This window comes from Strix aluco, chromosome 2 (genome assembly GCF_031877795.1).
Source record: "Strix aluco isolate bStrAlu1 chromosome 2, bStrAlu1.hap1, whole genome shotgun sequence".
Lineage (NCBI taxonomy): Eukaryota > Metazoa > Chordata > Aves > Strigiformes > Strigidae > Strix > Strix aluco.
Genome location: NC_133932.1, coordinates 103,956,383 through 103,981,805, shown reverse-complemented (window position 1 = coordinate 103,981,805; position 25,423 = coordinate 103,956,383). Strand labels below are relative to the sequence as shown.

Sequence of the window (25,423 nt, the reverse complement as noted above, 5' to 3'; positions counted from 1 at the left end):
CCTCCTGCAATTCCATGTCCCCCTCATTTTTTCTTATTTCACTATTAGAGTAATTTCATGCTACAGCATGGTATAGAAGTGAACTCAGGATACTGAACAGCTGGCATGATTTTTTTTAGAGTATCTTAATAGTCAAAATCTCTGTCCACAGCATATTTGATCAAGTTTAAATCGTAGTACAGTTTCTAGGCAAAAAACAACTGCTAGCTCCATTTCAAGCTTCTCACCCTTCAATTTCTACTTACTTTTACCACCTCCAGCCTAGGTGGTTTGATAAAGAGGAAAAAACAGTCAAAATCCATCTCACATGCTGCTTATCAGACTAACATAACAGCACAAAATCTGAAGAATCACAACCTCAAAGAACTTTGAAGGATTAAACAATTTGATAACTCCCTTGTAAAACTAGGGGAAAAAAGTGGTCATATCACTGCTTTGCAAGAAGCGAAGGACCACAGAATCTGCAATTGGACCTTGTTGCAGAAACATGTACAGTAATTCACAGCAAAGCAAGCTTAACATTTTCTCCCCCTTCCCATCAGCTTCCACAATCATTATAGTCTGCCTTAAGTAGCTCCAAAATGTAGTTCTCAAATATCAGTGGGTTAACAACTCACTCCTAGAAGGTAGCAAACAATATTGCTGAGACTGTGATGAAGCACCCAGCTAACCTGCTCATCCTGGGTTTCACCATACTGTCCTGTTACCTTCTCAAGTGTCCAAGTTCCAAGCAGTTAGCAAATTCTGAAGAGTTTCATTCTTATCAGTTGTGCAGTCAAATACAAACCTCTGCACACAGCAAACTGAACACAAGGCCAACACATATGACTTTTTTTTTCTGCTCCAGAATTTTAGGGAAGGCAGATTGCATAACATAAAGCATACTTTTAACTCATTAGAGACTTATTTATTACACAAGATTTTACCTTAAAAGAAGTCTGAGAATGCCAAAAAGAAAAGCTATATGTAATCTTTCTTTACTGAATAGATTTCAGATTCTCATGCCTTTGGTTACTCAAAGAAAGTCTCTTCCAGCAATAACCTTAAGATTTTTATTTTTTTTCCATGAAACAATTAACTTTACGCTACTGTACTATGATGGTTTTTCCCCTCTTAAGATACCCCTTTGTGACTTCACCCAAATGATCTTGCAAGACAGTAATTCTACAAAATTCTTAAAAAACAATAGTTGAGTGCAAAGGAAGATTAAAAACATTTTTCTCCCTTAATCAAAGTAAAACATATTCAGGGAAGTGATGAAGAAACAGTTGTATTCCACACCTTTCTCCACTTAATACTCACACAAGCATATAAACAAATTCTAATTAAGTAGCTTTAAAAAAGTGACATCCCCTCCACCCAAATAACACTTCAGTTATTTCAGTTTTGGTTTTTTGGTGGGTCATTCATTAATTCTTTCTAGAAGCAACTGGTAAAGCTTGTTCAATGTTAGTTTCATAGAGATGCAATACTCATAATATTTGGTAACAAGTATAAACAGTTCCCAACACATGCCAGTGAAACGTGGTAGGCACCTTCACGTTCAGACATCTGTAGTTAGATAACCATAATACAGGTGCCTGTCCTCCCTCTACAATCAAAACAGATCTATCAGATCTGCCTAGCACAGTCAAAAGGAGCCTTGATAGCTGTTCAACTCATCCTATGTAGGAAACCACATATGGTGGTGAGCTCAACAGCTCTCCATGTCCACTGACCTAAACTCACATGCCTGAATCTGGAACTTAATGTCAATCCTTGACTGTTAAAAACATATTCCAGACAATCTGGGAGACAAACAACCAAACAGAAAGTTTTCAAAATCTAAACACACATCTGCCTAAAATAATTCGCCCCTAAAAAACAGAACCAAGAAAACAGAGCTAAAGATAACTACTTCAGGCATCTTCTTGCTGGATGACAGTCATGCCAAATTTTTTGTCAAAAGTTATGCTTAGCATACAATAACTATACTTTTTTGTGTTAATCAAACATACTGAAAATTATCTGAAGGGCAGGAGTGTACAGAAGCACAATATACCCTTTATCATAGAACCAGAGAATGATTTGGGTTGGAAGTGGCCTTAAAGATGATCTAGTTCCAACCCCCCTGCCATGCGCAGGGACACCTTCCACTAGACCAGGTTGCTCAAAGCCCCGTCCAACCTGGCCTTGAACACTGCCAGGGAAGGGACATCCACAGCTTCTCTGGACAACCCATTCCAGTGTCTCACCAACCTCACAGGAAAGAATTTCTTCCTTATATCTAAACTACCCTCTTTTCAGTTTAAAACTGTTACCCCTCTCATCTCATCACTACACTCCCTGATAAAAGAGTCCCTCCCCATCTTTCCTGTAGCCCCCTTTAGGTACTGGAAGGCCACTATAAGGTCTCCCCGGAGCCTTCTCTTCTCCAGGCTGAACAACCCCAACTCTCTCAACCTGTCCTCCTAGGGGAGGTGCTCCAGCCCCCTGATCATCTTCATGACCCTCTTCTGGACCTGCTCCAACAGGTCCATGTCCTTCTTATATTGGGGTCCCCAGAGCTGGACACAGCACTCCAGGTGGGGTCTCACAGGAGCAGAGTAGAGGAGGACAATCACCTCCCTCAACCTGCTGGTCACGTTTCTCTTGATGCAGCCCAGGATATGTTTGGCTTTCTGGGCTGAGAGCACACACTGCTGGCTCAGTCAGTTTTCCATCCATCCCCAAAGTCCTTCTCCCCAGGGCTGCTCTCAAATCCACTCATCGCCGAGCATGTATTTGTGCCTGGGATTGCCTCACCCATGTGCAGGACCTTGCACTTGGCCTTGTTGAACTTCATGAGGTTTGCAGGAGCCCACCTCTCAAGCCTGTCAAGGTAACCCTTCCCTCCAGCTTGGTGTCACTAGTGGTAAGCTATGCAAAGATTTTTTCCTATTCCTAGAAACATTAAAACAACAAAAAGACTACCTTATCTGTCTTCAGGATCCTTTATTTAGACACAGTTTATTGATCCCCAGTGAGGTCTCAGATAAGATTTCAAGCAACAAAACAAGCAATTCACTCAAATATCAGACATACTTCTAGTCTCCCTAGAACAAGGCAGAGTGTAACAAATATGTAAAAAAAGTATCAGAGAAGGATTTTGTGAAACAATTCTCAAACCAAAAGTGAGTGTAGTTAAATGTAATGTTTGGCCAACTTGTAAACTAAAAATTACTCTAGTGGATTCCTGGTTTATTACTCATTTGTTGAGCAATTTACCTTTTAAACTCCTTAACTGCTTAAAGGATCTTTGATCAAGTCAATGCTAACATACTAAAACACTGCTAGCTGATCATTATAAAACACAGCTGAAGTTTAACTCCTTAAATAGACCAAAAATCAGAATTTTTTTCCACCTTATTTTCTGATGTTACTTTCACAACTTCCACCAAATATAGCAAACCTGGTTTAGATCTTTATCGCCACAATGCCTGTATTGGAATACAAAGCATAACTTCCAACCTATAACCTTGGTATTTGGAGTCTAAGAAGTGCAAGAACTGCAGAGCTTCTAACACCTCCCTGAATAATCTTCACTTTGATCTGGGCAAGTCCTAAAGCTTTGCAGCTCTATGTACCTGAAGCGAAAGCTGTTCACCTAAAACTTAACTAATGTTAGTAGACTAGAATCTGTTTTTAAAAATCAAAATATGCCAGCAATTTTTATTTAAAGCATTAAGTACCAACTTACAGCTATTAAATAATAAACCACCTTTTCCTGAACACATTTGACAAAGGTTTGCCTTCTATACAACAACTTTTTTTGTCCTTGCCCTCTCCAAACAGACAAGAGTCATCAATATTTTTCCTCTAGAATCAGCTCCTCTTTACATCACCTTTTGGTCTCCCCATTCAGGTGCAGAAGTTGTTCTTAACACCAAAATGTGAGATACTTACTGAGAAATATAATCCTCATCTTCTGATCAAGTAAAGTTGTATTTTTTCTCTTCCACTATTCCTCTGTATTCTTGCAGGTACTGAATTAAGTCATTCACATTATCCTTTCCTACATATAAAATATTGCAGCACTATTTTTTAAATTTGAGTTAAGTACATACAAAATAACCTTGTATTAATATAAACATTGCTTATTTCACCTTTTTTCCCAAAACTATGGTTTATGAGAGATCCTGGACTCACTTGGAGTTCTAGAAGGAAGGAACTTTCTAGGCTTAAATATCAACTCTTTAATAAAATCCTCGTATCTATGCCACCTCAAAATGCAACTGCAGTTGACTATACTAAATTACACCTGTTTCCGAAGAAATAAATGGGGAACTGTTCATTCCCAGCTTCTAGAGAATTCAGTACTTCGCTAAGTATTTTCTAGTAGACATAACTTGATCCAGACTACAATTCTTACTATTTTCAAAGTATACCAGTAATTTATATAAGAAGCTAGTATTAAGCAGCAACTTAGACACATTAGATACTGAAATACAGCATTTTCCTGAAAGATGTAGCACACATTAGTTTGCTACAGTTTTCTGCCCCCTAAATTTTAGTAAATCTGAAATTAACTGTCGGAGTAAAACTAAAGTTTCTCTTAGTTTCAAAGATCCTTCTGTTAAGACTAACTACATGAAAACCCAACCAAGTGAAATATGAAAGAGACCCTGTCTTGGAAGAAGAAAGAAGAGGAAAATGCTTCTGCAGAAGTTACCAGCATGAACAAATCCAAGCATATCTGGAAATGGTGAGTCTGATTTTAATTATTTTTTAGGATTAAGCTGGTAGTTCTGAGCAGCACTGATTTGATACAGTGAAGATATCTGGCAGCAAGGCACCTTTCTCCTTAAGCCTGCCCCAAAACATGGTAGTCCTCACTTTTTTTAATCCATTATGTCAAAAACAATCAAGTCCTAAACATCTTTCCACATGCCAAATGAGTTTATGCTTACTTTTAACTTCTAGGTTTTCATACTTCAAATAGCTGAGGTAAAACTTCCACAGCACTGACTGTACTAACATCTAGACAGTCAGTGTATCATCATTCAAAAAAATTCAATCTTGTTTCAAAAGTTTACATTGAAAAGCATGCATTAGCAATAAGCACTACAGAAAAGCTTGTACTACAAACAATACCAGAATTTATTAAAATTATGTCAACAATGGAGACAAAGTACAAATTACATTTTCCAAATGGAAGTGTAACAAAAATTTCATGTTAGGACAACCAGCAGAGAGACTCTTAGAAGAATAATTTTAGTCCAATTAAAGGAATATCCACTGCTGGTGAAAAGCTGCATCATCTATTTAGGGTTTTTCCAGCTACAAAAACCTCTTCTTACCTAGTTATGAATGGATTAGAATATGCAGTTTTATTGCTTGTAGCAAAGATAGCAACATCTGAATAGACTGACCTCTATTTTGTTTACTACACATTTTAGTAACATGCTTTAGTTTGAAAATTTATTTTTACTATCCCTTACTGACAAGCTTGGAATGAAGAATTACATTTGAAACAACAGTTCCAATGTGACACAGTTTTGCCAAAACTGTAAGAGTTTACAAGTGCAAAAATCAAACATTAAAGTTTTAGCTAAAGACTGAAATAGGAAACAAGCCTTTGTGGTAAATACTAATGTATTCAAGTATTCACACAATTCAGAATGTACATAGAACAATAGGCATCTGTGTGATATCTTAAAATTATGACTTCTGGTGACATCATAAACCATAAGTTGAAAGAATCCTGACACACTTGCACTCAAAGTACAGAAAAATTAAGGTACTGATTATCTTAGATTTTTCAAGAACTTCAGTGTATTCTGCATCAATCTGACCTCAAGCATTTCAACATCAACTGTCTACAGAAGTGAAGTTTCACATATATTAAGCATCATCAAGTGATCAGTCACATATGACAGAATCGCACATTAAGGAGGAAAATGTTCAGCAACAGTTATTGGTAAGTTACAGAAAAATCTATATAAAACAGAGTGTTAGAAATTCAATATAGAAGACTTAATTAAAACCAAATAAATACTAAATTTTACCTTTTCTGGATTGTAATATAAAGATTTCAAAGTAGTAAACAAGGGTGGGCAGCCTTTACTGAAGTTAACCCTCAGGAACTTATCCATTAGTTCTCTAAATTTTTCACCTAGAAACAAAAGTGTATTTGGTTATATGTCAGTGATTGCAAGTGTTATATAAAAATAAGCACTAATTGCTGTGCAACTCAGGATAATAGAGTAACTGAGAAACTGCAATTAAAGGGTTTTCATCTTTCCTGTTACTTAAGATGCAAATATGCCTCAGAAAAAATAGATCAGAGTAAAATGCTGAAGTTGCTAGTGTTTAGGAGACTGATGATGACATGGTAACAGTCCTTAGACCTGTAAAATCTGTTAAAGTATTAAGTGCTGGCTACAGAGGATGTAGCAAATGTTATTTAAACAAACATTGGAAAAAATTATAATGGTAAAAATAACTAAGCACTGAAATGGACTACCTTGGAGACCTCGTAAAAGCTCCATCATTGGAAGTTTTTATGATTTAGACAAATGTGTGCTAGGAATAGTGCAACAAATTATCCTGCTTTGAGGAAGAAGGATGGATGAAATGAACCCTCTACCTCTCTTCTAGTCCTATTTTTTGAGTAGGACATGACTTCCAATGATGATATGATTTGTTTCTGGTATCAGAAACAGAATAGAAGACTGGGTTTTAGAAGGATAAGTACCATACCAGAATAGTCTTTATCAAAATATACTGGCAGAAAGCTAAAAATATGATTTAATTATGTTTTCAGGTAAAAATTACAGTACTTGCAGTATGTTACCTTTCTGAGAAATGCTGTTTCAAAAAAAAAAAAAAAAGGAGGACTTCAAAAGGAAGATATCCAGTCAGGAAACAGGAAAATAGATGCCTTTTATGTTTTTATTCCTATGTTGAAAATTAGTTGTTTTCAGTTGATTTAATTTTTTTGGTTTTGAGTTGTTTTTTGGTTGGTTGGGGGGGGTGGGGTGTGTTTAAATTTTTTTATTGGTGGTTTTTGCTTTGCATAGGGATAAAGTTGCCACACTGCATTGCCTACTCTGTTGTGGACTTCTTTAAACAAAGAAGTAGTACACTTCACATACTGTTAATATATACACATGAAAGAAATAAACTTCAATTCATTAAGAACACAGTACAAATTCGTTTAACAGATTGTTTTGTAGGTATCCAGAAAATGAAGATACAGCTGCTTTGTATATAATATTCTTACCTACTTCCACCAATTCTTAATTGTCCTATACTTACTGTTATCAGCACTGTTACTCAGACTAGTAAACGTAACTCATGTTCTCACCTCACTGTGCTAGAACTGCTGTATACAGAAATTCGTACTATCTGGATTGGGATCCATAACTGGACTATAAGCACATGCTTTATTACAGACGTATTAATTAAAACTTGGTTTTATCGTACTACAAGAAACTCCCCCACATGACAAAAAGAGATCTCAGTTTCCTACTTTCTTCTGCTAAATTATTCTAATTTATATTCTTGATGGAAGAATTGTAATTCTGAATTTAGGTGAGCAAGATTTGAGTTTCCATTAAGTACATGTTTATTTATAGAAAGCAGAAGAGCTTTAAAACAAAGTCTGAAAAATGAAAAACACACAGCTAGGCACCCATATATGACATGAAGCCAAGCTCAAAATTTAGTCTCCAAGGCACAGAAAAGACCTGACCACAGGAACAGTCAATCCACAGTAGCATAAACAAACCTAAAACTGGATGGCCAGTCTCCAAACCCCCAACCTTGATCAGTCTGAAAATTATAAGAGCCTCCTTCCGTGAAGGTGTTTTCCAGCTGGATCAAGGAGCTGATTTGTATCAAATACAAGGTTAAGATGCAATCCACGGCAAGGTCTGGGAAGGACTGCCCTTTTAATACAAGCCTGCACTGTAGAGTATTATAAGCCAATTCTGAATCAACCAATGTTGGTTGCAAGCAACTGGTCAGTGACCACACTGGAACAGCAATGTCATTTAACCAAAAACTCCATCCTCTTGAAATTTGCAAATACATTTCTGCAAACAAGTTTGTTTCTACACTTTCATATTCTATTAATTTCTGTCAATAGGAATTCTAATCTACTGCACTTACAAACACAAGAAATCATTTCATAAATAGATGAATTTCTAGAGGACTAAAAAATAGTCTTATACATTCATGACTGATACAAGCTTAAAAGATTTACAGAAACACAGGTTTTAGTTTAGGAAGATTCTTATTTATTATGAAAATAACAAAGTAGCCTACTGAGAGATTTTTCCTCAACTGATCTAATCATGAATTTCGCTTTCATTTAGCCTATTGCTACAGCAAGAACAACTAACCCTTGTTACCAAGATATTTCTATATACATGAACATTATCTGTGAAACTACACTGTCAGACACAATAAAATAACCTAGTGCAAAACATACGGTGAAATTAAATCAACAGCAAAACACTATTAATAAAGATATGGAAAAATATTTTGCAGGTTACCTCCTGGTTAGCCATGTATTACCATGAAAATTTTATTACAGGAGAAAACCAATTACTTGTCACATAGCTTTTCAAATCTAGCTGAACTGCCTTAAAATTTGCCCTTGTATCTTCAAAGAAACATAAATATCTGGGATTAAGGCAGGCACAAGGCTTACTTCAGGTCTAAATATCTTATGATTTAGTTAAAATCTTGTGATTTACACAGGAAAGGTGCATGCACATTCAGACTCCTTAGCAACAACAGCAAAGCGGACTAGCTATGCTCTGTAGCATTTAAAGGTACAAGTGCAGTGCTGAGTAAATGATCTAAACTAAAAACTAACCTTACAAAATTAAAAGCATGAGCAGGTATGTTGGGAATTTGCAGTTAAACTTAGAAATTTCATGACACTTGATATCTAACTTACATACTTTATATTTCTTTCCAAAAGTTTTCTACTGGGGTTTCAGCAGTTAGCTACATACAAAGTGTATGTTTTTAGGTTTTTTAAATGGAATTTACTATTTCATTTAGCCTCCTGCATTTTATTTTGGAAGATCATAGCTTTCTCATTTGAAAAGAACAGACATTTCCATCCAGAACTGAGGATATCTGTGCACTTTCAAAGAACTTTGAAAGGGCAGAGTCACTGAAAGACCTATAAAATTACAAATAAAATTTGTGCTACATAACACTGTGGACCTGTGTTTTGTTCCTATTCTTATTAAATTATCAGCACAAAGTTAATGTTGTAGATTTAAGTTCAAATGGTTCTACAAAGTGCTGTACACCCAATAAGATCTTCAGTCAAAAAATATTTGGTGTTTTCTGTACAGTACAAAAACTGTCCGGAAATACAATCACATGCTACCATGATTGTTATATGCATCGTTTACATCTGGTTTGAGTGTTTCTAGTTTATAAATATATAAGCTAACTTATGTATATTAAACATATGAGGGGAATGTGTATATACACATACCCCTACACTTTTAATTCAAGTGTACTATACCCCCTACCTTTTAACTTATGATTCTTAACTTGCATGATGCAGAAAAGTTATGTGCAAGAATTCCTACTACGTACCATTCTGTAGTTTTATCATACAAATATTACATAGACCGTATCACCATAATGGAGCACATTAACTTTTTCTATCAGCTCCTAAAACAATACAAAAAACTGCATCTATGTAAAGAGAAATGCATACATCTGCTTTATGTACATGTACAATTAGATATTAAATGCACATTCAACAGCCTGATGAAAACTTAAGGAAAAAAACAAATAAAAAACTATTATGGAACAGATATGCAACTTGTTACCTGAAACAAAGTTTAAAGGTAATCTTCTAGGTGAAACTGCTCTGGGATGTCTTTTACTAACTTCTTCATAAATCTGAAGCCTCTCTTCTAAAGTGCCTATTATCAGTAAATATAATAGATATAAGTAACAGATAAAAATCTACTCTTCCATATGTTTTTAAGTGTTGAGAATTAATTTAGCTAGACTTCTTATACAGTTTGGATTTGGAATAATTTAAACATTTCAAGTTATTTTTTCCAGTTAATCATAAACATTACTGTGTAAAACTGTGTACAGAAAACACACTGTACAATACAGAACTGTCAGCATTATTCAGTAAGGATAAACTGCAAACACGACAATTACCTCACACATTCAATCATACAGAATTACAGGTCAGTTTCTTTCAGTTATATGCTGTGCAGACCCATTCACACAGTAGTCTGACATTCATAGCTTCAAATTAACTTCTTTCAGCATGCATTTGTTTCAGACATACTTATAGCATTCAGAGAAATACATTGAATTTCTAAATCCTAGGTATACAAATAGCATACTATACAAGCATGCCTTTATTATAGGTCCTCTGGTGGCAGCAAAACAAGTGCACAATACTGCCAGTGTAAGTAATGAGCACCAGAACTTTATACCTTAATGCTTAACAGAAATAAAGCTACTTAAAGATTTTTCTTCCCACTCCTCCCCTTTCCCCCATAATATGCTTTGGAGCTCCAATGTGGTTAGAACTTGAATAAAACTAATCTGTTGCTTTGAAATGGCATTTTCACATAATTAAGATCCATTTTGCTTAAATATTATTAAATTCATCAAGCAATTCAAGTAAAACTGAATGTACAGATCAAGACTATGACACAACATATATTTAATAAATATATCTGTTTTTCTTTCATAAGAAAAACAATTCATCTTGTCACTGAGCTCAGATGTTGGGGAAGGGGGGGGAAAATGTTACCCAGTGGCTCCAAGAGATGTAGAGTTCTAGAGTTATACTAAAATAATGTTTGGATTGGAACTAAAGCATATAGAAGCCCTAATTGACGTCACAAGTTGGAGCTCCAGAACTTACCATGGGGGAGGAAATAGTCCTAAGACCACCTAAAAAATAAAGTAGCATTATTAGTTTTATAAATTAGTACAGTTTTAATCTACATAGGATTTTAATATGTCAAATTACTGGATTGGTTCTTTGTTACACATTTTCATCAACATATTTATTACATCAAACAATAATCAAGTTCTTGGGTAATTCATTTTGAGACAATAATCATGTTCAACTCTACAGATACACTAGAAAAACCATTCAAAGCACAACACTACTCTCTGCATAAATGTAACAAAAAGCAATCTTTTTTATTTCCCAGTCACAAGCCATATTCCCAGACCTTATGAAACCCAACTATAAAACTTTCTAGAAAGCTGGTTGAGAAATATAATGTGGCTACAATATCTACAAATAATATCCTTGTGGGCTTATGATTTATGATGTCATCAGAATAACTCCAATAAGACTACCAGTAATTAATGAGCAGTAAAATACAAGGACACAATTCCAGTGTAAAGGTAAACATTGGGGAAAGTTGCCACTGCAAAACACTTGAAGTATAAATCATTGCAATATTGTAATTTTAAAAAGCCGAAACAATTAGCTATTTTCCTGGAAAGACAGAACAGCAGTAATGTGAACTAGCATCAGAATAACAAAGATTTTATCACATTTATCACCTTTTCTTCCAAAAAACAGTCAGCTTAAAAATCTTTCAGATGGCCTATTTTTAAAAGGCCATCTGAAATAGATATTTGAATATTTCCTCTACATGCCAGTAGAAAGAAGTAGCACCTAAACAAGTTTCAGAATGACAATTTTATGTTGTGTATCATAGCAGTCCAACAATCAACTACTAGACAGGAATGAATTATGATTTGGTTTCCAAGTTCATGTGTGGCAAGGAAATATTCTTCATGTAAGCACATTAGCAAACGCCACCTTTAGCTCCAAGAGGAGCAAGACTTGCCGTTGGTATTTTCATGCATACAAGTTTTCCAGTGAATTTTTTTTTAAATGGATAAACACAACTATATCATATTGAAGATTTGAGGGTACATAATTTTCTGCTGAGTAAAGCTTTTTAATCTAGAACAGTAGCATATCAAGCAGGAGTTAAGTATATCCTATATCATACATATTTTCAGTGTATCTTAACTTACTAGGTTGTAGGGCCTTTTCCAAGCCTTCATAATAATACCAGTTTTCCGCATTGCGCTCAATTAACTCTTTGTATATTTCACCAGCTTCTGTCAGTCTTCCCAACTTCAGTAACATCTCTCCTAAAAACAATGTAGTAAAAAACTGTGAATTACATGAGAAAATACTGATGACTTGGAAGTTTACAAAACTAGACACATATAATTGGGCTTAATCATATGTAGATACTTTTAAAAAGGCTTTATTATTCCCCAAGACATTTACTGTGTATTACAAGTGATACTTGAAGCTACCACACATATAGCTCAACTCAGTTTGGAGCATTCAGCACCTGTGAAAGCAAAGATTATCTGCATATCTGGATGTATTTAAAATAGCTATTGTAATTATCAAAGAAACAAGCAACTTGTCCTTCCAGAACTCCAACACATAACTACGTAACTTTTTACCAGGCTGTTTACTTAATTACACCTATATTTTTCACAGCAACTAACCAGTTTTTAACTGGTTAAATCAACATTGGTTTGCTACTACGTAAATTGTTCAACTGAGTCTAGCTTGCATGGAATTCATGTTCTTCACAGCAGCCTCTACAGTGCTGTGTTTCAGGATTTGTGACTAAATGTTGATAATGCACCAATGTTTTCGCTACTGTTAAGTAGTACTTATAGAGCATCAAGGCTTTCTCTTTTTACTTCCACGCTGCAACCCAGCAAGCAGGACAGGATGGACAGTAAGCTGGGTGCATACACAACCTGGACAACTGACTGAAACTGGCCAAAGAGATATTTCATCATATATAGTGTCATGCTTAGTAACAAAAATTGAGGGGAAGGAGTGTTTAGGCAGGTGGCCATTGCTTGGAGACTTGGTGAGCATCAGTCTACTTGTGGGAGGTGGCAAATGACTGCCTTTGCATCACTTGAGGATCTGGGTTTAGGTTTTTTCCTTCACTCAAGCTGTCTTTATCTCAACGCACAAGTTTTCTTGCTTTTGCTCTTCCTTTTCTCTCTCCTGTCCTGACAATGGAAGCTGGGGGAAGTGAGCCAACAGCTGTGTGGGGCTTACCTGCTGGCCAGGGTCAACCAACCACAACTGTGCAAGCAAGGAGCAGCTGAAGAATATGTGCTATTACACTATATATCTGCACCCATTCCAAACTCAGTATTAGTACTTCAAATCCACAAAACATCTGTGGGTTATTTTTAACCAAAAAAGTCAACTTTGCTATTCACTTAAGTAGGGCAATACAAGTGCATTAGAAAGCTTAAGAATGAAACCAGAATTTGATACTTCAGTCAAAATTTTTTTAAAAAGCATTTGTACCACAAACAGTATTCCTCATGAGATTAGAACTGGGTTAATACTAGCTTTGATTTATGGAAAGCTACTCTAGTATGAACCAATGTAGTAATCTCCGAGATCTCCTCTGTTCCTGTGTCAACCCAACTTCAACTACCTGCATCCACTATCCACTTTGGCAGGACAAGTTACTTGAGCACAAAATTGTAAATCTGGTGTTACCAGTTTCCATACAGTAATTGTTTCAAATCAAAGACGTCACATGTTTTTTCTTTTACTGCTTTATCATATCTGAAAGCCAGTAGCAAAAGTTTGGAAGAAAATTGGCTGAAGGAAGAAGAATGACTTACCTTTTATTTCTTCTACTATTAATTTATCACATATTTGCTTTTCATATGTCTCTATATGTTCTAAAGACTCCTGAAATAGATCTGCCTCTCTCATCACTTGATTTTGATATAAAATCAGCTCACTATATTCATAATCTATTTTATTAGGAGGAATCTGGGGGGAAAAAAGCAATAGGTTAGTTAACATTTACCTGTACCTCAGCTGCATGCAGTATTACAGTACACAAGAATCAGACTACAGAATATATCAGGTCTATTTATATACCCATCCAAACACTCAAACATAAAACTCACATTAATCACAATCAAATTAGATTCATTCAGGATATCCTTTGTTAGAGAACAGTTTAAAAGAACTCCTGTATTTCTCTTTCCTCTACCACTGTGGCAAGCTAATTAAAAACAGAATCTGTCTTCTCCCATACAATTCAATAAAATTTGCAAATATCTTGGTAATCTTTTCCTTCTGAAGGACTCATGTACTCCACAACAATTTTGTTCTAAGTTCCGTAGCAGACTGACAAGATATTACAACACTCATTTCCAATATACCAAAAATTCTGGATCAAACTATTTCCAAGAGCAATGAACCACCCAAATACTGGCCACAGCTTGACAACTAGAACTTTTCAGACAGGAAACTTACACTGTTTTTCTCTAACCAAGCATTCTCTGTACTACACTTCAATCCTCCAGAAGGTACAATGCACAGGCATGCAAAGAGTGTTTTCAAGCAACAGATAATTATTTCTGAGGTCTGCTGCCAGTTGCATACCTAGGACTTTTGTCTACAGGCTATAATAGAACTAGTGCCACCTTACAGTGATACATAAGCCACTGAAACAGGGTGACATTCAAAAGTATTCCTTTCTAGGGATAACTCCCTAAAGTGTATTTAGGCAATGAAAAGTCCTGCCAGAGTTACAATAATTATTTAATACTAAATGCTCTTCACTAATATACACAGAAGCTACTTCAATTATGAGTAAATTGCAAGAATTTGAGACCAAATGCAGAAGTCTGCAGACAATGTGCTGCAGATCTATACAAGCATGTACTATGTGAAATATACTGCCTCAATAGAAATTATGGAAGGAGAGACAGTTATAGCCTAACATGATTTTTTTAATAATAAAAATAGCTAAGAAGCAGCTGAGCTTGATAAACGTTAATGATTCTTTCCCATGACACTACATACTTTTCTTCCTGAGCAAGCAACACTTCGAAGTCACCCTGGTCACCAAATGGTTTACTATTACATTTCTTTTCCCCAAGTAAAGCTTTTCCTCTGTCTTTAAAGAACCAAGTCATTTAATAAACAACAAACTAAAATGTTAAACTAGATTAAATTGACATTCATATTAAAAGAATCCTGTGCTAAACCACTACTTCCAGCCCTTCCCTCAGCACAGATCAATTCTGTGACATTTAACATTTCTGTTTAAATGCTCTTAGTACTGTGAATTTTTAGAAGGAAGTTCTTTTAGATAGAAATGCTCTGAAAGACATGTTAACATGTAGCAGATGAGGGCTAATGGAACAAGACTAGACCTTGCACATACTAGAGTCAGCAGGTAGTGTGAAATCCTACCTGTTTCCTAAAGTATATTTCTTCTACCTGCAGCTCTATTTCTGTTTCCACCTTCACTCAATTTTTATCCATATTAAACACTGGCAGTCACTGCTTCACAGAACTGACAGATGCAACAGGGGTTAAGCATTTAAGCATGTCTTCCTGCTTACTCTTACTGTGATACCACAGAACAAACTGCAGAGGAGCCATTAAGTTTTCTCCTTCACTTCCCCCATAAAAATATCCTCTCCTCCAATAGAATACACATATATAAATTCCACAAGTAGTACAGCTTTTTGACACACCAGGAACTGGTTTTAGGCCTTCAAAACATTGATTACCCCTACAACCCTTAAAAAAAAAGTATATGAAAGACAAGAAACATATCAATCTTCCCATAGCTCTTCTGGCTTGGCAGGACTAACAAAAGAACTTATGAAATGTCAAAAAAAAAAAATCAAGTTAACTCCCTCTTACACACAGGACAAATCCACCAGAAAGATACTGTGCTTACTGTTGCTCCATTTAAAAAGCTATTTTTAAAAGTTTTAAGGAAAATTCATTTGTAAAGATATTTTGAAATCTCATCAGGTTAATGATGACTTAATGTACAATTCATCATAAGGCAAGCATCTCATAACCCCAGTACTTAATCTGAATAATCAGATTGTCTAATAGAGAACAAGATATTCCATAAAAAAATTTTCCACATCATTGTTATTGCTGCACAATATATCTTTACTAATCCCTCCCCCCAGAAGAGTTACGATTCTTGCACAAGTCCAACTTTCTTTTGAACTAAATTCTGCTGTTTCAGAATAAATTTTGTCCTCTCCTGGACCAAAAAAAGAACCAACTTTACAACCACAGACGCCCTAGCATAACTGTCACTGAAAGAATGTGACAAGATGCAGCCAAAACATACCTAAGAGCAGACCCCCAAAACTCCAGAGGTTTTCTGTCCATATCTGTAATTGTGGGCCTGATGCAGAAATTAGGAATAAAATAAAAATTAAGAATAAAAATTTTGTTCTGGAAAAGAAGAAAGGAAAAACGGGACATACAACAGTAAAACAAATTGCATAGTTGTTTTACACCTCGGTTCCCAAAATTTAAATTCTGAAGTGACTCTTAAATAATTTAATTTAACATGGACAGCACAGGCTGTTTTATTTCCTGCAATGATGTCTGCATTCAACCTCATAACCTGGTTTTGACTGAAATATTGTGCATCTGGCTAATTTACAGCTTTCAGATGACAGGCAATGTTGATCTGGATACAGTAAGATAGAAAACTCACTGTTTCCAATGACAACTTAGTCATTAGAATGAAACTGTCAGTGATAAAAAGTGATTTATCATTTGAATTTGTTGCTCAACTTCCTGCCACTACTTGTTCTTTTAGTTTTCCCCACTAAGCAATCTCCCTAGCTATCATTCTTCCCAAAACCACTATCTAAACTGTACTAGTCACCTAGATTTTTTTCTGCTTACAGTAAACAGAGTGGCAGCCCTTCACTGGACAGCATTTTCTCCAGTCCTCTTATCTTTCCCTGTTGTTCTTTTTTTTTCTAGCTTTTTAAGAACAGGGTCATCAGTAAGTCTTGATCTCTCAGTAATCAGTGCTCTATAGAGAAAATCCCTGCTGCTTCTCTGAAGTAAGGGTGTGTTTTGCTTTTTACCCAGAAGTCTGCCCGGAGGGACAATTTTACAATAAGCTAAGTCAATCTAACTGCAGTCTGGATCAACAAAGGGAGTTCACTTCCCTCTATTATTCCCCTTCCTCTTTCCCCTCTCACCTCACAGTTGTTCAGTTCAGCCAATCAATCCTTCAAAAGTGTGATTATTTTTCTGTCACTTTGGCTTCCTGAACCAGCCCTCCACGAGTCAACCAGTGCTGCACAAGGAAGCAGTGGGAGCACACAGGAAAAAGTCAGACTACTGGTTTTGGCAACAGCTTGTAACTAGATTAGCTCCATTATTTTGTAATACTGCATCTTCAGATACTCACCTACAATCACTAAAATGACAGTTCCTTGATCTTTTTCTTAGTTTTACTGCTTGATTTTGGCTGTGTTAATTCACATCTGGATGGACAGAGCTGCCTGAGTAATCCAAGTAAATGAATATGATCACCCTACATCACCATTAGTTAACAATTATTGCGACTGAAGCGTTTTACATAACACATTACATACTTTTTTGTTCATTAACAATAACAGTAGACAGTATAAGGCCTAATACAGATTGCCATAAAACTCGTTGAAAACATCAGTTTGCTGAATATTCCCATTCACCAGTGATTTGGAAATCCTTCAGTCTTTCGACTCTCGTTTTAAACCTTGAACAACATCACCTTTTTATCAGTGTCACATACAATATTCTATCAAGTCAGTCACAAAAGTTCATCTATTGAGTTGGAGCGCATACAAAGTACAGGGCAAGAGGTGAGACTTGGAAAGTAAAGCAAGCAAGAAGCGTACCTCCTCAAAGATCAGTGGAGTATCCTGAACTCAACGATTTTAAGGGCACGACTGTGAAATATCCAGAGACCACACAAAAAGTACATTTGGGGACTACTGTGGAAGAACTGAAGTGTGGCAAAATCAACCTGTGAGTTTACTTGGGCTCTCCTGACTGTTCTGTACCCAGCACACCAATTCCCTCTTCCAGGTCCTGGGGCTCTACACAGGCCTACACTCACTCCTCAGGGAGTGAGCATAGCAAAGCACAAGACTCCTTCTATTTGCAAGAGAAATTAAACTAATTGTGATCATCCTTATTTTTAGTGTTCTAGGGGAGAAAACAATATACCACTTAACTGTCTCTACCAATCTCAAAAAAAGAGGAAAGGCTTGACAGGACTAATTTTCTGTAAAGTCACATTGTTCAACATTTGTAGCATATTTCTTGTCCTTTAATGCTTAACCAGCTTTTCCACCATTTTCCTGTTACTGATTTTATGCTAATCAGCGGTTAAACAGCTCATTGTTCACGTACAAATCATTTTCCTATTTATGGAAATTTCCCAAATACTTCCAGCTTTACTAAAAGATGGCATCAGAGCTTGAGATCTTCATAGGATTTCTTTGTTTTAGAGTGAGATTTAAGATTGTGATAAATTGCACAGCAGACTCAACTGATTTAATATGTTTAGCTATGGCAGATGGTATTTAAATCTGGCTTGGTCACTAGACTGAAGAGTATATCATCATGACTGCCCTCAAATAAGCATATTTACATACAACCTTCTAGAAAAGACAACATTAGCAGCACTACTTCCATTCTCTCCAAGGGGCCAATACAACTGTTAAGCCCTTAGTCCTTGAAAGAACCTCAATTTCTTACACTTCGTTTGCAGTTTTTCCATCTGTTACATATTCTTTCTAATTTGAACAATCATTTCTACACTGAACTCAGATTGGGCTCTGCTGACTCATTTGAGAACCATGGCTTTTTGACTGTCAAATGCTCATAAAAGACGATCCAATTTTCACTTAAACTTCTTATTTTCCATTTTTATTCAACTCTGAAGTTACAGCTCTTTTGAAATATCAAGCTGTATATATCTGGCTTGCAAGATCCTTTGTTTGACCATGATACATATCAAAACACAAACACTGATCCCTCCTAGCAATTATTAATTTCCTTTCTTACAGTTATTCCCATTCTGGCTGTGTAAGATCTCAAATGCAGTTCTCAGAAAGGATGTGAGATTTTTCTTTAAAAAAATAAAATCACTATCTATAGGTCAGGTAATAACTTATTATCTGCACATGATACTTCCACCACACCTTCCAAGCTGAATGCATCTATAAACATGGTCTTTCTTTCCATATTACAGAATAATCAACACATCCGCTCTGTTCTGTTAATGCAGACTTTACAGCTCTGCATTACCAAAAATGGAACAAAGGAATGGTCTCTCTCAAATAAGGTTATACTCAGTGATTTCAGCAGCGTACCATTTGATTTACTCCAAAAAGTTTCAGTAACACCAAATCTTCTCAAAGAATTTTCAGCTATGCTTTCATGCTACTTTGACATCAAGCACTGATTTGAAGCGCACAATATACAGATGCATATAAAGCACTGGAAAAGCCTCTTTTCACATTCTTTGTAGAGACGTAATGTTATCCAAGCTGTGACAGGAGAAAGGGTGAACAAGCACATCCAACACTAAACTATTTTTCTGAAGTTTTACCTACTGTAAAGGGACAGGATCATCACAGGTTTTCTGTAGCTACAAGCCTCGCAAAAATTAAAGTAACTCAGTTACTTCACATCAGTCTACCCTTATATCCTCAACCCTAACAGCCTACTGCAAGGGGAAAAAAGTACTCCTGCATAATTTTCATCAGCTGCTAAACTCCTGGAAGTCAGGAGCTCCTGGAAGTCAAAGCAGAAAGCTCCACAAATAAAATTTGTCATTCTTAACTGCTTTCTAATTAGTTCTTCCTAATTATGAAGAACCAATTACTCAGATTCTGTCTCATACAGAAAGTGTTCTCTTCCCATAATAGGAAATCTTACCTGTTGGGTTTTCCTAAACTCTTCAAGTAGTTTTAAGGCCATATCATAATCTTTTAGTAAGTGGTATGCAATGGCATATCCAATCCAGGAAGCCCGTTGCGTGGGGCGCAGTTGAAGTAGCTGGTATCTTGTTTCCTTCAGTAAAAGAAAAGCAATTTAAAAATAACAGAGATGTTAAAAAAAGACTTACACCACCTTTATCACTATTTACCACCAGCATGGCTAATATTTTAAAAGATCTTTTAAAGCCCTAGGCAATTTTTGAAATTCTAACAGCATGGGGAAAAGCAGCATGTTTCCACCTCATAAGTCTGGGGGCTACATTCTAAATATAGAAGTCATGGCACAAAGCATAAAATCTCTTTGTTGGGACACAAAAGGTCATTTTCAAGTGTACCTCTAAGGGCCTAAATTATTTTCAAAGATGGAGCTTTGAAATCTCAGAGAGGGGTTTCAATTAGAAAGCATGAGCTCACCGCCACTGGAAGAGCAGTCTCACCCTCCTCGTGCCCAGGCACAAGGTCCTCATACTTACACTGCTGCAGCACTTCTCACACCCCCTTTCCGAGTCAAATCATATCCTTAAGTCAGTTATTCCCTTCTCTTGCATTAGCAAATACAAAATTCTCAGTGAAAGAGGCCAACTAATACTGAAGCCCACAATCTAGTCCTCTAGTGCACATGGAACAGAGGATGGAAGAGGAGCAGGTATTTTCCCTTTCACAGCCAAATCAGTTTAACCACTTTGAAAGCACTAAATCTGTTTTTAGACAAATTTTAAGATGATAAAATCAGCATTGGGATTCAAGAAATCAGTCATCATGGGGTAAGTTTCCCACATACTTAGAAGAAACGTGATCGTTTATCTCTCACAAAAAGCACCTTCAGTATACGCACCCAAAACACCATTTGCAATACTTCACAAGAACACAGTAAGTGTTCCTACCTGCTAAGCTTTAAAGTCTTAGCCTTTTTATTTCCATTATTTTAGTGAAAAACGAGTTGAGAACTAGGGCTTTACAAGCTGATCCACAAGTCAAATTGCATAGAATTACTGTATTTCTAGTTGTATTAGAGAACATTATATGGAGCTCTGCTGCGACACATTTTCATGCTTTCCTAAACAAGATCTTAAAACACTTCTGAAACAGCAAAGTACCAACACAATTGCTACCAATAAAAGACTTAACAATGGAACAGAATAACAAGAGAATGCTAACAGCAATAAATGGGAATTCAAAGAGAATACTTACTCTATATCCTTCTAAATCCCTCATCTGAATCTGCAACAGAGAGAGATCTCTCAAGATTTGTAGATTATCTTTATCTAGTTTGAGTGCATTCCGGTAACACTTGATTGCTTCATCATATTTCTTATCAGAACGTTGCAAAAGACCATAGACATGCCAACCTAATGCATGTTAAGGAAGACACATTCACAATTTTCACAAAGTAACTGAAGTGCATCTGTGTTACAGACCAAACAACTTGGTATCTTCCTTGAAGATCAGCACCCTTTTAGGTTTGATTACTGCAGCCAGACTTTACTGACATATTTTAAAATATTAAATGCTTCCAAACAAGCAATAAAGTCTCATTTAAAAATCTTCTGTTAAATCACACTCATAACCCCCCCCTCAGAAGTACTGTTATACAGGCTAAATGACCCAAACTCCATAAGACCCGGAAGAGTTACTCCTAGAGATGCATTGTTTAAAACATACTACCTTAATTAGAGCAGCAGTTCTTACTCCTAGAAGTGTCTCATTCTAACAATACAATTGGTAAGTTCTACTCTTCCTCACTTGCCTATCTGTAACCTCAATTAGTGTCCAGATTTTACAGTAAGGGACAAGCACAGAGCTATGCTTTATTCACTGACAAAGGGAAATCTTAGCGTTTCTGTGCGTCAAAAGTCTTTGTCACATTCTCAGCATCTCAGATTTCCATCAGCAGTGTGCCATTTCAATAGACTTGTCTCACAAGCATCCTTTTTCATCCTGGAAAGATTCCGAATTCAAAGCATGAAACTAACATATGTCACAGCAATGCATCACACTGTGTGTGTTTATATCAGTCTCAAAAAGTCATATTGAAGGAAAGATTACTTGACATGATCTACCTTTTACTGCTCCAGGTTACTAGTACCTCACTGAGGCAGCATATCTCACAGTAGTAAATCTGAGCTTATTTTGATTTTCAAATTACAAGTGGCTTAGAAGTTCTCTCAAGCTGCTCTCCCATGTGTCCCTGAAGCAGCAAAACACAGCAACTCTTGGGGAGAGGTATACACATCCTTCACCTGCTTTCCATTAAGATGGCACAAATAACTCTAATGTGCTAATAGGCAAAATATTTAAGAGTTCTTATGCTACTGAATTGAAACAAAAGCAACTGTTCCCTCCAAAGACACAGTCATTTCTGAACTTTGCATCTCAAAGTTGATAAAACACATAAAAAAATTCAATGTGTTATACCTGGTCAAATTAATCAAAAAGAACTAAGTTCCCTCTTTCTTACAAAGACTCATATCCTGAAGTTCTAAACATGAAGATATAAATCAGGTTTGTAATTATCAAGAACAGAAGATGTAAGTCTCCACCCAAAAGACAAGACTTGTGAGAATTAAGTCTGAAGGAAATTTCCAATACAGAAGCAAGAGAATCTGTTTTGCATTTCTACAGGAACACCAAATTAATTTCAGTCAGCTGAAGCACACAACTCCACATGCATCTTTGAGACTGCTAGGAGAGCTGCTATTGCTGCCATGATGATTTAAGACTAAATGGGAAAGGGGGACAAAATTATTTTGGATACAGTTACAGCAGTTGGTCTAATACTGCCACTTCTTTCTGTAAATCCTCCCTTGCCTATTTGAGTTCAAGTATTCAGGACATAGATCAAAGTTAAATGTAGCATCTTCATATACCTGTCTCAGAACTACTGGTATTTTAGATTCTTGTCTGAAGTAAAGACAATTCAGTCCAAAAGAAATTATGTGCACTTTAACAGTGCAGACTAAGATGATGCTTTGAGTAATTTATTAAGCATCATTACCATGCCTGGATTGAATTGGGAATCTGGTTTAATCTTTCAAAAATCATACTCTTCACCAAGCAATCAAATGAAAAAAAGCATTAACCCATTCAGAAATAAGTGTGTACAATAGTCAAGACTAAACATAAGAAATTTTAACAGCTGATACAAGCCAATAAAGCATAGTGCCACCTATTTATTATAGCTGACAGCTCTGGGCAGTCTTGCCCGTGTTCCTGCAGTGTCCTGAGTATAACATGCCACTACCTGAAACATTTACTCTTGAAGTAAGTACAGATCTCTGACCAGACTAGTACTCAAGTTATAACCAAAAATGGGTCAGAATTCATTTGTAGTTTGACCAGAAAATTTCCAGGTTTTTAAACAATTTTACAACAGACATTTTCCCCCAAATTTCAGTATGGGGAACCCCGGAAGAATTAAGGTCTTCTACTCCTCCTTTAACAAGTCAGAACACTGAAGTGACCAGCTATATTTTCAACACCCTCTACCAGGTACTTTCTAAAAAGCACAGATGACAAAATACACCAAAAGCACTTTCAAATGTTACTACAATAAGAACACATGGATGTATTGCACCTCCTCAAAACCAGCTACTGTAACAAGGTGACTTTATTAGCTATTGTCCACCTCTCCCCTCTAGCCAAGTGACAGGCATTAAGCTCATATAAAACAGGAAATGTATTTTGGAGAACCTCCCAAGTTTTGCTTAGGTAGCACTGAGGATCAACAGTCCTTCAAGTTTTCATCAGCACTTCACAGCAAGTCACAAGCCTTTCCAAAGGATATAGAAGGAACCTCTATTAAAAAGCTCAGCCTCAGATCTCAGTTTCTCATGGACTAGAATATATATATTCTCCTAGTCTTGACTCTCCCCATGTACTGGAGCCCCACCATCAGGAGAGATTCAGATACTTGGGTAGTGACATTATGATAGCACATCAGGTGTTCTTAAAGTATGGTAAAAGAGGTCTGCTATTTCTGTAGAATTTAACAAGAGATGCCAACTGAAAGTACTGAGACAAACCTGATGTCTAGCCTGGAATTACTTCAGTATCAGCTAGCTTGTGCTCACTAGAGAAGTAATTCTGCATAGATAGATTAGGGGATTCTCTGTAGAGCTGTAACTATACATAGTTGAATGCAAAAAGTCGGAACTTCTTGCTTTGTCAGAGCTAGCTCTGTGGATGCAGCTTAAAAAAACCAAACATTTGTGCTTAATAGGATTTAGATTAGTTTACACTTTCTTTGAATTTAGAAAACAAGAATCCTTGTAGTCTTAAGGTAAGTTCAAGAAGTCAGTAAAACAGTGATAAAAATCCACTAAAACTCATAACCAAAAGAAAAAAAATGTTGTTTTAAAACTTGTCCAGAAAGATGGTCCCTTTGACCACCCCACCCCCCAAATTAGCTCTGAACATGCTCAGATCCCTCCAGCTTTTATAGGGAAGCCTTCTAGACAGCTTTAAGAGTCAGCATGAATCACAGACAAGAATCAGTGATGCTGATAAATCCCACTCTGGAATTTTGTTTAGGAGTCAGAACCCCCAAAAATTCTCTACTCACCCAGATTGTTTTCCTTTCTGATTTAAGGTGCAAGACTTCTTACATATAGATTAAAGTTGCTTTGGTATTCCTTAGGTGGTCAGCTTTTAAGATCAAGGAGGTACAGATTATCTTTGTTTGTTCTACAGTACACCTCTACTAACTGATAACCTCCATACACTTAGAGATTTTTCCCAGCCTCAAGCTCCCTAGACACTTAATAGACGAATGGTATAAACAGCCATCCCTTTGTCTTAACTAGATTGCCATCAGAAAGCGTTTCCTGTGATAAAGGAAGATTTTTTTATATTAAAAACTTAAATATTTAATGGGAAATTTACCACTTATAACACACAACTCAAATGCATACAAAACAAGTAAAGCATTCAGTGCAAATCTGAAGTAGCCTCCTATCTGTGGCTTGTCCCAAAGGTCCTGGGTAGCTATTAAGTATCTCACAGGTATAAACTTTTGGAAGACAAGCTTAGAACAGAGCTAAACTTAGAACTAGACCTAAACCATTATCTAAAATTTAATGGCAAAATAGGTGTTTTTCATAGCACCTCTAGACTGGGTTTCTTTTACCTTTTTAAGAGAGAAGAAAACTTCAGAAAAGTCCAGATTTTTTACAAGCCATACCTATTCTCTGCCGAAATAAACAGCATAGATGGTCTTTTCCTAAGAGATAAATGTAAAAGGCATTTTTCTTAAATATTCTGTGAAATTGTACAAAATAAAACAAAACCTTATTTGAAGTATTTGATTACCAATTAATAGTCACTGTACAAACCTGTCCTGGTTTCAGCTGGGATAGAGTTAATTTTCTTCCTAGAAGCTGGTACAGTGCTGGGTTTTGGATTCAGTGTGAGAATCCTGTTTATAATACACTGATATTTTAGTTGTTGCTAAGTAGTGCTTGTCCTAAGTTAAGGATTTTTCAAATTCCCATGCTCTGCCAGCAAGCAGGTGCACAAGAAGCTGGGAGGGGGCATGGCTAGCACAGCTGACCCAAACTAGCCAAAGGGATATTCT

The 25,423-nt window shown here is 36.2% G+C and overlaps 1 protein-coding gene across 7 annotated transcripts in view; it reads right to left on the bottom strand.

Moving 5' to 3' along the window:
* Window positions 1–25,423, bottom strand: part of NAA16 (N-alpha-acetyltransferase 16, NatA auxiliary subunit) — a 74,914-nt gene that overhangs the window by 31,789 nt on the left and 17,702 nt on the right. For 4 of the 7 annotated variants that reach the window (XM_074815590.1, XM_074815589.1, XM_074815591.1 and 1 more), the window contains exons 4-9: window positions 21,043–21,200; window positions 19,790–19,924; window positions 13,684–13,837; window positions 12,034–12,153; window positions 9,828–9,923; window positions 6,027–6,133 (exon numbers count right to left, since the gene is read on the bottom strand). In XM_074815590.1, coding sequence (XP_074671691.1) covers window positions 6,027–6,133; window positions 9,828–9,923; window positions 12,034–12,153; window positions 13,684–13,837; window positions 19,790–19,924; window positions 21,043–21,200 — 770 coding nt within the window. Of the gene's footprint in view, window positions 1–6,026; window positions 6,134–9,827; window positions 9,924–12,033; window positions 12,154–13,683; window positions 13,838–19,789; window positions 19,925–21,042; window positions 25,307–25,423 lie in introns of all 7 variants that reach the window. The other 3 variants (XM_074815594.1, XM_074815593.1, XM_074815595.1) reach the window with 3 other exon arrangements.